Here is a 13,932-nt window from a genome sequence, read left to right on the forward strand (position 1 = left end):
AAAATGGAGGCAGAGTGAAAGAAAAGAAAAGGGTAGTAAAAGGTATAGGTTAGAGTGAATTTGGTTTGAAGTGTAACTCTCAATTAGAGAGAGAAGCACCCATTGGAGAGAGAAAAGGTTTGATGTCCCGACCCTCTTTGATTTTTACTTTGATTACAATTTAATGTTGATTAAATTGTAATCAAGCTGTGGAATGCCTTCCATAGCTTAATATTTGGGCCTTTCTTCATTGTTTTTGCAATATCATATTCGTTTAAGTTTGATTTGGGCTAATAAATAATTATTTTAAATGGAATTTAGTTACCTCAATATAAGCCTAAGTTCATCCCGATGGAATTGTTAGATTTTTGGTCAAATTGATCAACCTCGGGTCGATCGTGGTCAAACTTGAGGAGGTGTTTGAAAATAAGGTAAATTATAATTTATCCACATGTGATTTGGCTTAAATTTAAGTTTCCTAACTGTGGTTTAAAATTTAACATTTTACCAACCTGACGTTTGATAGAAATTTAAATTGCTTACCTGTATTTTGAAATCTCATGGTGTGAGTGTTCTGCTGGATTCTTTTTGATCTTATTTAATTTTGTGTTTTTATGTTTTTTGTGTTTTTAAAGGAGAAAAAACATAAAAGTGAAGGAAAATCATTTATTTATCCATTTTTTTAAAAGACTGTGGGCTAAGAAAATCTAACTAAATTAATCTCAAGTGGGTAAAATGTCAAATTTCAAACAACAGATAGGCAACTTAAATTTCAGTCAAACCACATGTGGGTAAGTTATAACTTGCCCTTGAAAATATGTATTTTAATGTAAAATGATGGAACTTGGTTGCTAGGTGAATTTTCCAATTTGTTTGATTGGCAGTCAACTTAGTCAAAGTTTAGTCAACAAAGAGCATTTTGATTCTTTTGATTTGTACTCAATATTTGGGCCTTTCTTCATTGTTTTTGCAATATCATATTCGTTTAAGTTTAATTTGTACTCTGTTCACATCTCTATGTTACTTTCAAATTCATGGTAAAAGCAATTTTCATGACCTTGTCCTTAAACGTAAAGCTCCACCAATGCTCCGCAACTGTATTTTCTAACTGGTTGCTATGCGTTTGAGTAAAATAAACAAGCTACCTCCATTTCCTGACTCAAATTTGGACAATTCATCAAGTTTCTTGTGAAATGAATCAAAGAACTCATCTATAATCTCCTCTCCAAAATGGTTCTTAAACATTCCTTCCATGCCAGCTCTAATTAGAGATGACAACACCATGCCTCTTGAAAAATTGCCACTCGGTTTTTCTTGAGGTAGAATCTCCATTTTTTCTAAGCGGAAACATCCATTTCGTTCCACAGCTGCTTCCACTTCATGGGGAGATGCAAAATATATTGGTAAATTCAATGTGTCCACTTTCTCTTCACTAATGATACCCTAATTCATGAGCAAATAAAGAAGTCAAAACCACATCAGTCTCAAGAAGTGTGTTTTTCCAATCTTAATTTCAAGAAATTGAAGGTAATATTTCTTATTAAAAATAATTCAGATATTTATTTGTTATGTTCTCGATATTGATCGATCACATTCAATCTGACATCAATTTCTAAAATTTTTGTATGAAAAATTTGTAGAAATTTTAGCATTTTTCAAAATAAAAAGATAAGCAAAATTAGTACTCAATGCAACATATCCATGAAATTTAAAAAAAAAAAAAATTAATTGACAAATGGATGATTACCTTCTTAGCCATGTCTGACAAGCAAGATTCCATGGTTTCTGTAATCGTATCTTGTGGATAAGGGGGTCCATTTGGGCGGCATGGGACGATTATTGCCATAAGTCCTCCACATACAACCTCTTGTGCTCTAGCATTTAGAAAGCAATCAATGTTCTTGGCATATTGAGCTGCATAAGACTCAAAAACTTTGGGTGAAGCATTTGAGTAGTGGATCCTCCCTTTATTCCAAGCAGGAGAGCTTTTGTCCAACACCTCATTTGGTACTTGAGAAAGAGATTGCACAGCATAGGAAGTGAAAACAAAGTGAATGGAGGCATTAGGAAATAAGGGAGAATGAAATGAACACGGCACGCCTGCTGCATAATATTTCCTCTCTGGAGGGAGGGATGAGAAGAGTGTGTTAAAATCATTCAAAGCATGATCGTTAAAGAAAACTTGGAATTCAGGAGTACTATGTCCTTGGGATTGATATTTGAGCTCCACGGCATCAATAATGTTTTGCACTGCCAAAAATGTGTTGGGTCCAATGGAGCAGCCCAAATCTGTGACTCGAAATGTGTTTGAAGAAGAAAAGTTCTTTATGTCAAGCTTTTCAGCTATTGCCTCGTTGATAAGTTCCTTGGCCGCAGCTATTGCTCCTCTCTAAAAAATAGAAAGATTGGGTTACTTATTATGTATGAGATGCTGAATCTAGTAATTTAGGCTTGTCACCAAGTAGGGAATTAAAGTGATTAGATTTATGTGTGAATTTCCAAGGTAGCCATTACTAAGATGACAAGGCGGGGCTCTCACTCGTGTTGGTTTCTAGGGATTTAATAGAAGAACTCCGCCGGTCCGCCCTACATGAGTGGATAACAATCACATATTATGTATGAAATAATCCTGTCATTATAGGTACAAAAGATACTACAGGAATAAGATAGTTTATTTCACGATTTTATTTCTAGCATCTTAAGAGCGTACATATTGTTACCTAATGAAGGTATCATTACCCGGCCAATATTTTAGCCTAAACAATAAATTTAATGCTCTTGGGCTCTTGGCATGTGTTACTCTTGTCCAATGGTTTTTTTTTTTTTTTTCATTATTATTTTTTGAAATCCTAACCTTTACACTCCAAACTTTGTACAAGAGGACAATAAATAATTGAAATTGAATTATGTTTATTATTTTAACACTATTTTTTCTTGAATTTTTACTATTTAATAGGGATATTTCTGAAAAGAATTGGAACATAATACTAATGGGGAATCCTCCTTCTTCCTTTTTTGCTACATGAATGAGGGTTTTTTTATTTATTTATTTTTTTATCAACATATTATTTGGTATTCATGTGAAAGGTTTCTGATCATGCAACTCAATTGTATGGGAGAATTCTTCTGTACATTTTTTTAAAGCCTATATTTTACATAATCTTAACCATTTTTACAAGATATTCTCTCATGTAACATACATTTTATTATTTTTTTTATGAAAATATATTTTATTATTATAGATGAACAGTTTGGATTATGTAAGCATGTTTAATGGAAAAAAAAAAAAAAAATTGTACTATAAAATGGCCAAAGATTACGTTACTTTTAATTAATAGAAACTCACAACTTATGGACAGTAACCCTGAAATTGATTCTAAAAATAAATAAAAAGTAAACCTGAAATTATACAATAGATATTAATAGAATTAACAACTTAGGATTATATTTGAATATTAGAATTTTCTAAAATTCTTGTTGCAACTCTATCATAGAGTTACTAAAATTTTATATTTCTATTTCGGAATGACTAGATTGAATTTTGCCATATCATTAATATTTTAAATAAATACCAATATTATTATAGTTATTTTTTTCAAATATGGCCATGGTAAAATTAGATCCATTCATTTCAAATGGATTTTTTTGTGTGTAGTATTATTCTCTTACACTTTCTGCTTCTTTATTATTTTTTTCACTTATTGTCGTACCCGGATTTTGGCCCCAATTCGACATTGTACCCCTAACCGTTTGAGGGTTTTTCATTCGATAAGGCGTGTTTGGACCAAAGAAAAAAAAAAGGTAAGTATGTGTGCAATACTAGGGTGATATGTGTGTGAGTGAATATTTTAACCTATGTTCATTTTTAAGGAATTGCCACCAATCATTGGGATTCTAAGGTATGATTGGTCATCTAAATCTAATTGATTTTTTTTTCTAATTTAGCTAAGAAAATCCTAGGGCTCCTAAGTTTTTTTTTAAAAAAAAAAACCGTCTCGAATTTGAAATTAAAGATTCAGAAGTTTGGTTACATGTCTAGAATGTATTAGGTAACCCACAACGCCTATCCAAAAGGATAGTACCTCATTTCAAACTTAATCTTAAACATGTTCATTTAAAGAACGACTTAAATTATTTGGCATTTGGCTTTTAAAAAGAATAATATTCATGTACATGTAAATATGACATGTGATCTATCCTAAGATGACATATAAGAAATGCCATGCATCTATCCTAAGATAGCATGTGAAAAACGGCGTGTATCTATCCTAGGATGACATTTTAGAAGTGACATGTATCTATCCTAAAACAGCATGTGAAAAATGCATGTATCTATCCTAGGATGACATGTGAGAAGTGACATGTATCTACCCTAAGATGGCATGTGAATAATGGCATGTATCTATCCTAGGATGACATGTGAGAAGTAGTATTATTTGAATGCATGGGCATGTGAACAATTTATTTTATGAAAATATATACTAAGTATATGATAGCATGGCACACACTAGGAAGGTAAATTGCATAGAGAATTAAATATAGCTCACTTTATGCCAAAGCATGGCGTAGCATACCAGATGCAATCTTTGCAATTTATTTTCCCAAAGCATTTTTCTCATGCAAAAAGACAAAAATAAATAACAAGAAAATGTTAAATTCCTATAAAGTGTGAAAACAAAGTTATTTGACAAATTTATTATTTTTAAAGGAAGGTTTTTGGCAAAACAAGGATTAAAAATGAATTTTTGGTGACCTCAAGGGTCTTTAAACAATTTTTGAAACTTTGGGGGTCAAAGAGTAATTTTGAGAAAGTTTTGGGTTTAAAGTCTAATTTTGGAAAATTTGGGGTTTAAAATGTAATTTTTGAGGTTGGAGGGTTAAAACGTAATTTCGAATTGGGCTTAATTTCAGTTGGGCCAAGGTTGAGTGTGGATTTTTTTTTATTTGTAAGTGGGCTGAGCTGACAAGTTTGCTCTAAGTGTGCCGGGCTCCTTGTATGTTTCGGATTGGGCCAAGGAAAGTAACTTGCCCTGGTCTTGGTTTTGTTTTACCGAAAGATGTGTAGACTTTGTGTACGTGAGCCCGCTGTGTTTTAGTTTGAGATGGACCTAAGGCTTTAGGAAAACTCATGGGTTTTGTTTTATTCGGGCTGGGCTTAAATTTGTATGGGTTTATTGGGTTCAAAGGTTAATCCTAATTGGGCTTGAATGTGTTAGAGTTTAGGTGCTGGGCTAGTGGGCTTAGAGCTGATAGACCTTAGTCCAACTATCCTAATGGACATCTTTAAAAGCCTACTATGACACCTCACACTCACTTCCCTTCTAACACTTTTTATCTCTTTTTGTTTTCTTTATTTTTCTGTTCAAAGCTCTCTCTTTTTGATCAGTGTGTTTGGAGATTTGGGTTTGGGTTTTCAAGGAGGGCTCTTTGTTGGGTATGGCCGAATGGTGATTGTGTTTGATGATTGGGTTTCTCTTGGCTGTGAAAGTTTCATGATTTTTCCGGGGTGATTTGAAATACAGGGTTTTTGGATTTGTTAGGGTATTTTAATTTTAGGTTACTCAAAATGGGTATTTTCTGTAGGTTATATGTTTGATTGCTTCTCGGTTTTGCTATGGCTGGTTGTGGTTGTAAATTTCAACATGAACATGTGTTCCGTGTTTAAAATGCAACCATGTAATGTGTGTGAGAAATCTGTGATCAAGCATAGGCATGTATGAAACTGATAGAAATGTCGGAGCTTTTATGTTCAAAACATACTTGACAGTGTGTGGATGAATGTGTGTTTGTGTGGGTTTCATATTTTGCCTTGACAATGTGTGTTGGATGTTTGTGTGAAGATGTTCAGAGAGGCATTGCATAGGCAACGTTTAACAAGCATTTGAGAAGGTAATAGATATTACCCATTTTGTTTGAGTCCTTCCTTTACTCTAGGTTTCTGCTTTGTGATGTTTTGCTTTTCTCCTTTTTGCTCTGCTCTATTTACTCATAGTTTGTGATCCTTTGATAGCTAAGAAAGGAACAAACTTTAGTTTGGATTTCAAATGAGAAGTAGGAAATAAACAAAAGAAAGTAAGGAAAAGGTGAGGAAGTTCTATTGGATCATCTCTACTTTCTTCTCAATCTTCCCTTTTTTCTTTTTTTCCATTTTTTTTTTTCTTTTTACTTTGCTTTCGTGCCTTGCTACTTGCTTTGTGTTGTTGCTGTTTGTGAAAAAGGAGAGAGTTTTTTGTGCCTTTGGTTCTGTCTTGGGAGAGAGGTTTGGCTGCTGTTTTGGGATTTTTCAGGTATTTTGGGGTTTTGCTTTTGGTTATGTTCCTTTTTGTTTTGCTGGTTGTATGGTGGTTGGGATTTTCGGGTTGGTAAAGCCATAAAGCAGAGGAGGGATTTTTTTTTTTTTTTTTGTTAGTGAAGACGTAAAAAGGAGGGATTTTCGGGCTTCTATTTTGAAGGTTTGCAGTGAGGTTGTTTGGGGTTTAGGGGTAGGTGTAGAAAGGATGAAACTTTTTTGTGTTCTCGGGGTTTCTGATGGAGGAGGGACTGGTGTAATGTTGGCAGAGGCTAAGGTGTTGTTTGGATGAGTGAGTTTTGAGTGATATGATTTTGTTTTCATCACTCATCATCCAAAATTTGTGGGACCCACAGAAATTTTTTTGTTTGGACACCATCACTCATGATCCGTGACTCAGTTTCCATCACTCAATTCTCTGATTTTTGAGTTATGAGTTATGAAAACTGAAAACACATTTTAGCTGTTTTCAATTCTCATAACTCATAACCCAATGGTATTTTTGTAATTATACACACATGGAGGGACCCACAGCTGCAACTTTTGACCTTTGACTCTTTTTTTTTTTTTTTTTCACTGGTTGGTCTTCCGTTCTTTTTTTTTTTTTTTTTTCACTATTCAGCCTCTCTCTTTTTTTCACTGGTTCGTCTCTTTTTTTTTTTTTTTCACTATTCGGTCTCTCTCTCTCTTTTTTTTTTTTTCACTATTTGGTCTCTCTCTTCTTTTCACTGGTTCGTCTCTCTCTTTTTTTTTCTTTTTTCTTTTTTTTTTCAGTTCATCCTTTTTTTTTCTCTTCACTGATTCTTTCTTCAGTTCTTCGTCTCCTCTTTTTTTTTCTTCTTTTTTTTTCCACTATTCGGTCTTCAGTTCATCCTTTTTTTTTTTTTTCTCTTCACTGATCTTTTTCTTCAGTTCTTCGTCTCTTTCTCTCTCTCTTTTTTTTTTCACTGTTCGGTCTTCAGTTCATCCTTTTTTTTTTTTTTTCTGGGTTCAATGAGTTTAGTTTTTTTTTTTTTTTTTTTTTTCTCACTGGGTTCGGTGAATTAGCTACTGGGGTTGAAGGAAAAAAAAAAAAAAAAAAGTAAAAGCTACACAAGGTACAACTATGGGGCCCACAAATAATTGAAAAATATTGAGTGATAACAAATGAGTGATGGTGCCAAACAGGTGGGGTGTTTTAAGTGATGAGTGATAAGTAATAAGTGATGAGTGATGAAAACTGAGTGATGAATGATGAGTGATGAAAACTGAGTGATGAGTGACCATTTTTTTAAACCAAACAAGGCCTAAGAGTCTGTTTGGCCAACAAAATTTGATCACTCAATTTCCGTCACTCAATTTTCATCACTCATCATTCATCACTCAATTTTTCACATCCGTTTTTGCCTTCATCACTCAGTTTTTATCACTCACTATTTTTCATACTATTTGGGGGACCCACGCCTATCATGGTGCAGCTTTTTTTTTTTTTTTTTTTAGTACCCAGAAACCCGAACTCAGTGAAAAAAAAAAAAAAAAAAAAAAAAAAAAATCTAGTGAAGACCGAACCAGTGAGAAAGAAGAAGAAAAAAAAAATCAGTTGGTCAAAAGGTGCGGCTGAATGGGTCCCTCATGTGTGTTTAATTACAAAAATCAGAGAATTGAGTGATGGAAACAAAAAATTGAAAACTGAGTTATGACTTGCCAAACAAACTTTTTTTTGAGAATTGAGATGGGTCTCACCATTTTTTAGAATTGAGTTATGGAAACTGAGAATTGAGTGATGAGAATTGTCAATCCAAACAGCCCCTAATTTGTTGATTAGATCACATGAGGAAAAAAGTGAAAAGTAAAGAAGGGAAATCATTTCTTAGGTTTGGTTGTACAACAAGATAAAAGAAAAGTGAATAAGTTGGAACGATGATATTTTTGTGAGGCCCACTATTTTAGCATTGACACAATTTGGATTGACATTAGAGGAAGGTAAAGCATTATATTATAAAATGATAAATATGTCCTTAATATTTTTTAAAAATTACAAGTGTTCTAATATTTTTCTCATTATTAACACGGGCACAAAGGTAAAAATATACAATATTCCTTTTTTTTCCCTTTGTATAACTCAAAGTATGCTAAATTTTAGCATGAAAGCACAAAAAGCATGCATTATCCGGATCCCCAATATAAAAAAATTTGCAATACTACTACAGTGCGGTCTTATATGTAGGACAACACTGTAGCAGGCTGGTATAATTTTTTTATTACTATATTCTCTCTCCCTCTTTCACTTTCTTTTCTTTTCTCTCTTTGGCTCTCTCCGTGTGACTCTATCCTCACTCCATCTCTCACATCTCTCTCTCGTTCAAGACTTGCCACCAAAGCTACTTGGGCCGTTTTGCATGGAGTTCATCGTGGGGGCATGTGGGTCGTGGCGAGGTTGTGCATGGAGATCGGCAGGGCAAGCCTTGCCCGGCAAGGTGGGTTTTGATTTTGGGTGGGTTCCGATGGGGTTTTGATTGGCGTGGGTTCTGTGGAGATCAAGGCCTTGATCGGCGTGCATGGAGATCAAGTTTTGATTGCATGGGTTTCGTTCCAATGGGGTTTTGATCGAGTGGGTTCCATGGAGATTGGGTTTTGATCGGTGTGGGTTCTGCTCCAATGGAGTTTTGATTGCGTGGGTTTTATGGAGATCGGATTTTGATCGAGTGGGTGCTAAAATAATGGATTTGTTGGTTTATGATTTAATGCCTTTTTTCCAGTGGGCGTGTGGCGTGGTGGTGGTTGTTGGGGTTCGGCAGCAATGGCAACTTCGATCACTTAAAAGATCGGCATGGATTAATGGTGGGTTTTTCTTCAAATTTTTGTTTTGGGATTGTTGTTGTGATTTGTTGGGGTGGCCGGTGGTGTAGTAGTGATTTGGGTCTGTGTTGTGGATGATTGTTGCTGGGCAAAGGACTGGGTAAGTGATTGTTGCTAGGTGAAGGAGGTGGTTGTGGTTTGGGTAATTGTTCTGATATGGCGGTACTGATCTGGTTTGGGTATGTGTTTGTGCAGCTACTAGGTAGTAATGTTATTGTTTCTCTTGATATTGAATACTTTGATGATTGGCATGTGGTGGGGTGGTTGGGTTTGGATGGTGGTGGAGTTGGGGTTTGGGTTTGTTCACGATGGAGAGAGAGAGAGAGAGAGAGAGAGAAAGGGGGGAGTAGTATACTTGATTGTAAATTTGACTTGGGTCTATAGGAGAAGATGATGATGAATGAGAGGCTATCTTGAACCTTTATACAAATTGGATCACTTTGGAGATGTTTCAATATTTGAGTTGCTTGATTGTTTGGTCAATTTGGTGAAATTATGTTTGCCAAGATTAGATTCGATGAAGTCATAACCACGAGCAATAAGTAATATCACAGGCCACACTGGTACAACGCATTTGAGATGGAATGGGACAAAGATATTACTTGCCGGTATAGTATAGAGATGAGACATAGCCGCTACATTGGTTAGCAACCCCCTATATCGTGTTCTTGCGATGAACGCAAGTGAGAGTGTCACGCCCCAAAATCCAAAAGGTCCAAAGCATGAGAAAGACATCTCAAAGTACCTGTAAATTTTTTTTTTTTTTTTCCTTTTTGACAATTCAATCCACATAAATCATATCCAATACCAATATAAAAAATTATCATAATAATTCCATTGAATATACTCTCAGAGTAAGTCAAAACTCTAAGCAATAATTACAAGAACCAATGGCCACAAAAGAATAGAGGTTTGAATAAATAATTACATATCAACAGCTTGTCCCATTAATGGGAATAAAGTCACAACCACTATAATACACAAAAAAATGAGTCAAGCCTACTCTAAGATATACAACAGCTAATATCTACATTACAAAAGTTCAGCCTCCATCAGTAATTAGTCTAACTACTATTACCTACCAAAAAGTTGTCTCAAAAGATTGTTGCCTACTCTGAAAAGTTTATAAAATAATGGAATGAGACAGAACCCAGTAAGTAGCATATTTAATGGGAGTGGGGGAAATGCAAGTTTCATCTTCAAAATAATAATATGACAAGAATGATTAAATAATGAAACACAAAGTTTCTCAAAGTAAATACCTTGAAACTATATAGTATTATCTGTGAGCATCAACAATATAATTTCCAAAATCATAATATCTAACATAAGATAAATTATCACAAATATACCACACTACCACATAGATTGGTTAAGGGATCCACCCATTCACAACTAACATGATATTGTTCTCTTTGGTATGTAAACTTTTGGCCCCATGGACAGCAGCCTCACCTATACCCTCAAGGTTTTTCTCTCCCCCCATGGGCAGCAGAGAGAGCACGCGTCAAATATGACCTCTCTTGCATGAGGTCTCTTGGCCCCATGGGCAGCAGCCTCACCCACACACAATCAAGGAACCTCTTCCCCCCATGGACAGCAAGGAAGAACGCGTCATCCAATGTGAAAGGGTACTAACCTAGATTTGATTTCGTTATCACAAAGACTACTGAAACCAAATCGGGTGGTCACCGGGAAATCACACATGGGATGGTGTTAAAACCACATAAATTCACAGGTTACATTACTTGGAAACACATAGTTCATATCTAGGTAGTTTCAGAAAAACCTTAAATAATCTAATTTCTACAAAATTTGTAAGGTTTTCAACTTCATTCTTGTTAAGAGATTTCTATCAATTTCCCAAATAATGCAAGACAAAATAAGCATCTTTGAATTTTCTAATATACCATAAAGTTCATGATTTCCTTATCAAAGATTAAACAAAAGATGCTCATTTTTCCATATCAACAATTCATGCATTTCTCCAAATGCTATACCAAATATGATGTACTTTTCATATATAATAATATATAATAGAGTCACAACACAATGCTTTTAAGAAAAGATATATCCATATATAATTTTCCAAAATGTGTTTGACCCAAAAACAACATTTATAAAACATGGTTATTTTCCAAAAATCCCATTAAAATGCTACTTACCTCGCAACCACAAAATCCTAATTCTTCAAGCTCCAAGGAGATTAGTTAGAACCTAAACAATATCAAGTAAACTTATCACAATAAGTATAGAGCTTAAAATTGCATCTAGCCACAATTTAGGAATTGCCAAATAATCACTTAATTAGGCAAGCCTAGTATTTAACCTCATCAATAATAATACATTCCACTTCCATAGTTTCTCAACAAATTGATTCACAAGGCATGAACTCCAATTTATAAAGTTAACCCATTTAATATCATCTCCAACATTATGACTAGCTTTCATAAAATTTACACTACATCATTAAGAGACCCATGAAAGCAAAATCAATATATCCTCCAAGACAAGAAATTTAGAACTTCAACTAACTCCAAATAAACACAATAGCAATGGAAAAATTAAATTTACCAACCATCACATGTTATAACTTAAAACCCCTAAATTTTCCACCATACATAAACCTTAAATAGTCATCAATAGCACAAATTATATATCCACTCATCAAATAATTCCACCAATACAAAACCCATACCTAAAAACACATAAATATCACTTACAATGCTCATAAATCACATGGGTATCATTATTAAAGCTTAGATAAAAATAACCTCGAGCAAAAGTGGAGAACCCACCAAAAAGATGAGAAATTTTTACCTCAAAAAAAAGGATGTGAAGGTGTTTATAGGTTCCCAAGAATTTTTCGGTGATCTTGCCAGAAAATAATGGTAGAAATGGTGGTGGTGGTGGTGTGGAAGTACCGGGGGCAACCCAAATAGATCATCAGGAAAAACATCTGAAAATTCCCTCACAATGGGAATGTCTCCTATCTCCAATTCTCCACTTTGTAAATCCACTACACTAGCAAGGAATCCTTGGCATCCCTTTCTAAGCAAGCAGTTTGCTTGTATGCATGATATCACACGAGGCATAAAAGGCAAATATGAAGCCTTAAATAGAAATTCTAATTCACCTGGAGGCCTAAACACCACCTCTTTCTCAAAACAATGCACACTAGCATGGTAAGAAGCCAACCAATCCATGCCCAAAATGACATCAAAATCATGCATATCTAACAACACCAAATCAACCAATAACTCTCTACCCTCAATGCAAATAATACAAGACTTAAGCACAAGATTAGTCATTAAAGTATCAGATGGAGTGAGAGTGAGCCGGCCAAAGAGGAGATAAGATGGAGTGATTGTGTGGTGGGTAGTGGGGTTAGGTGGGGCATGTGGGAACCCAAAATCTGATCTTGGCTTCTCCTTTTTTTTTTTTTGTGTGTGTGTTATTGACGAGACATTACAGAGAGTAACAATCACCGAGTGGTAGTTGCTTCTTGATTCATCAAGCTTGAAATAGTGTAGGAATGAAACTTGAATGTATATTCAAAGGCACATGGCGGTTGAGTAAGCCTTTAGCCCCCAATAATGCCGATGAATGAGTTATTGAGTTGTTTGCATAACCGCTTAATCATTGTGAAATACCAAGCATTGATAGCATTGAGAGTAAGCCATGTATTGCATAGCTTGATTATTAGCATGAATTGGTGGAGCCAAAGTTGGTGATTCCCTGTTGCAGCCACTATACCTTCTATGTAATTGCCAACAGACTCAACGCCTTGCATAGACAGCAGCTCCATTTGTTTGAGAATGAAATTGCAATTCCTTTGGCAAGAGAGCATCTATGATAACAGATGTACATAGAACTTGCATTGTTTCCTTGGTCGAGGAGTGGCTGTTTGAATGAAGGAGTACCACTAAGAACTTACTTGAAGATGAGTCGATTATAGAGTTTATTCTCTACGTATACTGATCCTAGTATACAGGCAAGATAAGATTTGGCAATGGCAGTGAAGTTGTGGGTGATGGTGTGGTTTCAACACCATTTGTAGCTGTGGGAGATCAATATTATGTGACACTAGAGGGAATTAGTGTTGGAGACACATATGTGCCCTTTAACTCTTCAGGTAAGGTTTCTAAGGGCAACGTTTGTATCGATTCAAGATCACCACCATTGACTTTGCCACCAGATTTTTATAATCGCTTAGAGGTGGAAGTGAAGAAGCAGATTTCAATTGATCCCATTAAAAATGAAACTCTAACAGGGACAAGGCTTTGCTTTAGAACTGAAATTACTAATGAAAATGGACCAAAATTGACTGTCCATTTTAAAGGTGCAGATGTAGAGTTAAAGCCTATACTAACTTTCAATCGACCGGTTCATGCATATGATATTTACTGCTTTGCAATTACTAATACTGCATTGGCATATTTCGGTGACGAAGGATTATATGGCAACTATGTTCAAGCAAATTTGTTGATTGGGTTTGACTTGGAAACGAGGATGGTCTCCTTCAAGCCGACTGATTGCACTAAACTGTAGTGTTTGGCACTTTCATGTAACATATACGATCAATGAAAGATATATATATATACCTATTCATACTTTATATATATAGCTTAATTATCTTTTTTATAACCCAAAAAAAAAAAAAAGACATTTATTTTCATTACAATCTAATTACATTTCTAGCTTAAAGAAATGTTTTTACTTTCTCTGTTTGTCTTCTGCAACCACTTCGCTTTGTTTATTTATTTATTTTTTAGAAACTGGCAAGACTTTGTATTAATTAAATGAAGAACGAAACAAATTACAAG

The 13,932-nt window shown here is 34.8% G+C and overlaps 2 protein-coding genes across 2 annotated transcripts; one reads left to right on the forward strand and one right to left on the reverse strand.

Moving 5' to 3' along the window:
• Positions 1-1,083: 1,083 nt before the first annotated feature.
• On the reverse strand, positions 1,084-12,417 carry LOC115961439 (loganic acid O-methyltransferase-like). The gene is made up of 3 exons (XM_031080424.1): positions 12,031-12,417; positions 1,727-2,368; positions 1,084-1,422 (listed from the first exon to the last, which is right to left on the reverse strand). The coding sequence occupies exons 1-3, from the start codon at positions 12,415-12,417 to the stop codon at positions 1,084-1,086; spliced, it is 1,368 nt and encodes a 455-aa protein (XP_030936284.1).
• Positions 12,418-12,702: 285 nt separating this feature from the next.
• Positions 12,703-13,657, forward strand: LOC115961440 (aspartic proteinase CDR1-like). The gene is made up of 2 exons (XM_031080425.1): positions 12,703-12,780; positions 13,094-13,657. Exons 1-2 carry the CDS (start codon positions 12,703-12,705, stop codon positions 13,655-13,657), a joined length of 642 nt encoding a protein of 213 aa, XP_030936285.1.
• The last annotated feature ends 275 nt before the right edge of the window (positions 13,658-13,932 follow it).

Source organism: Quercus lobata, chromosome 9 (assembly GCF_001633185.2).
Source record: "Quercus lobata isolate SW786 chromosome 9, ValleyOak3.0 Primary Assembly, whole genome shotgun sequence".
Classification (NCBI taxonomy): domain Eukaryota; kingdom Viridiplantae; phylum Streptophyta; class Magnoliopsida; order Fagales; family Fagaceae; genus Quercus; species Quercus lobata.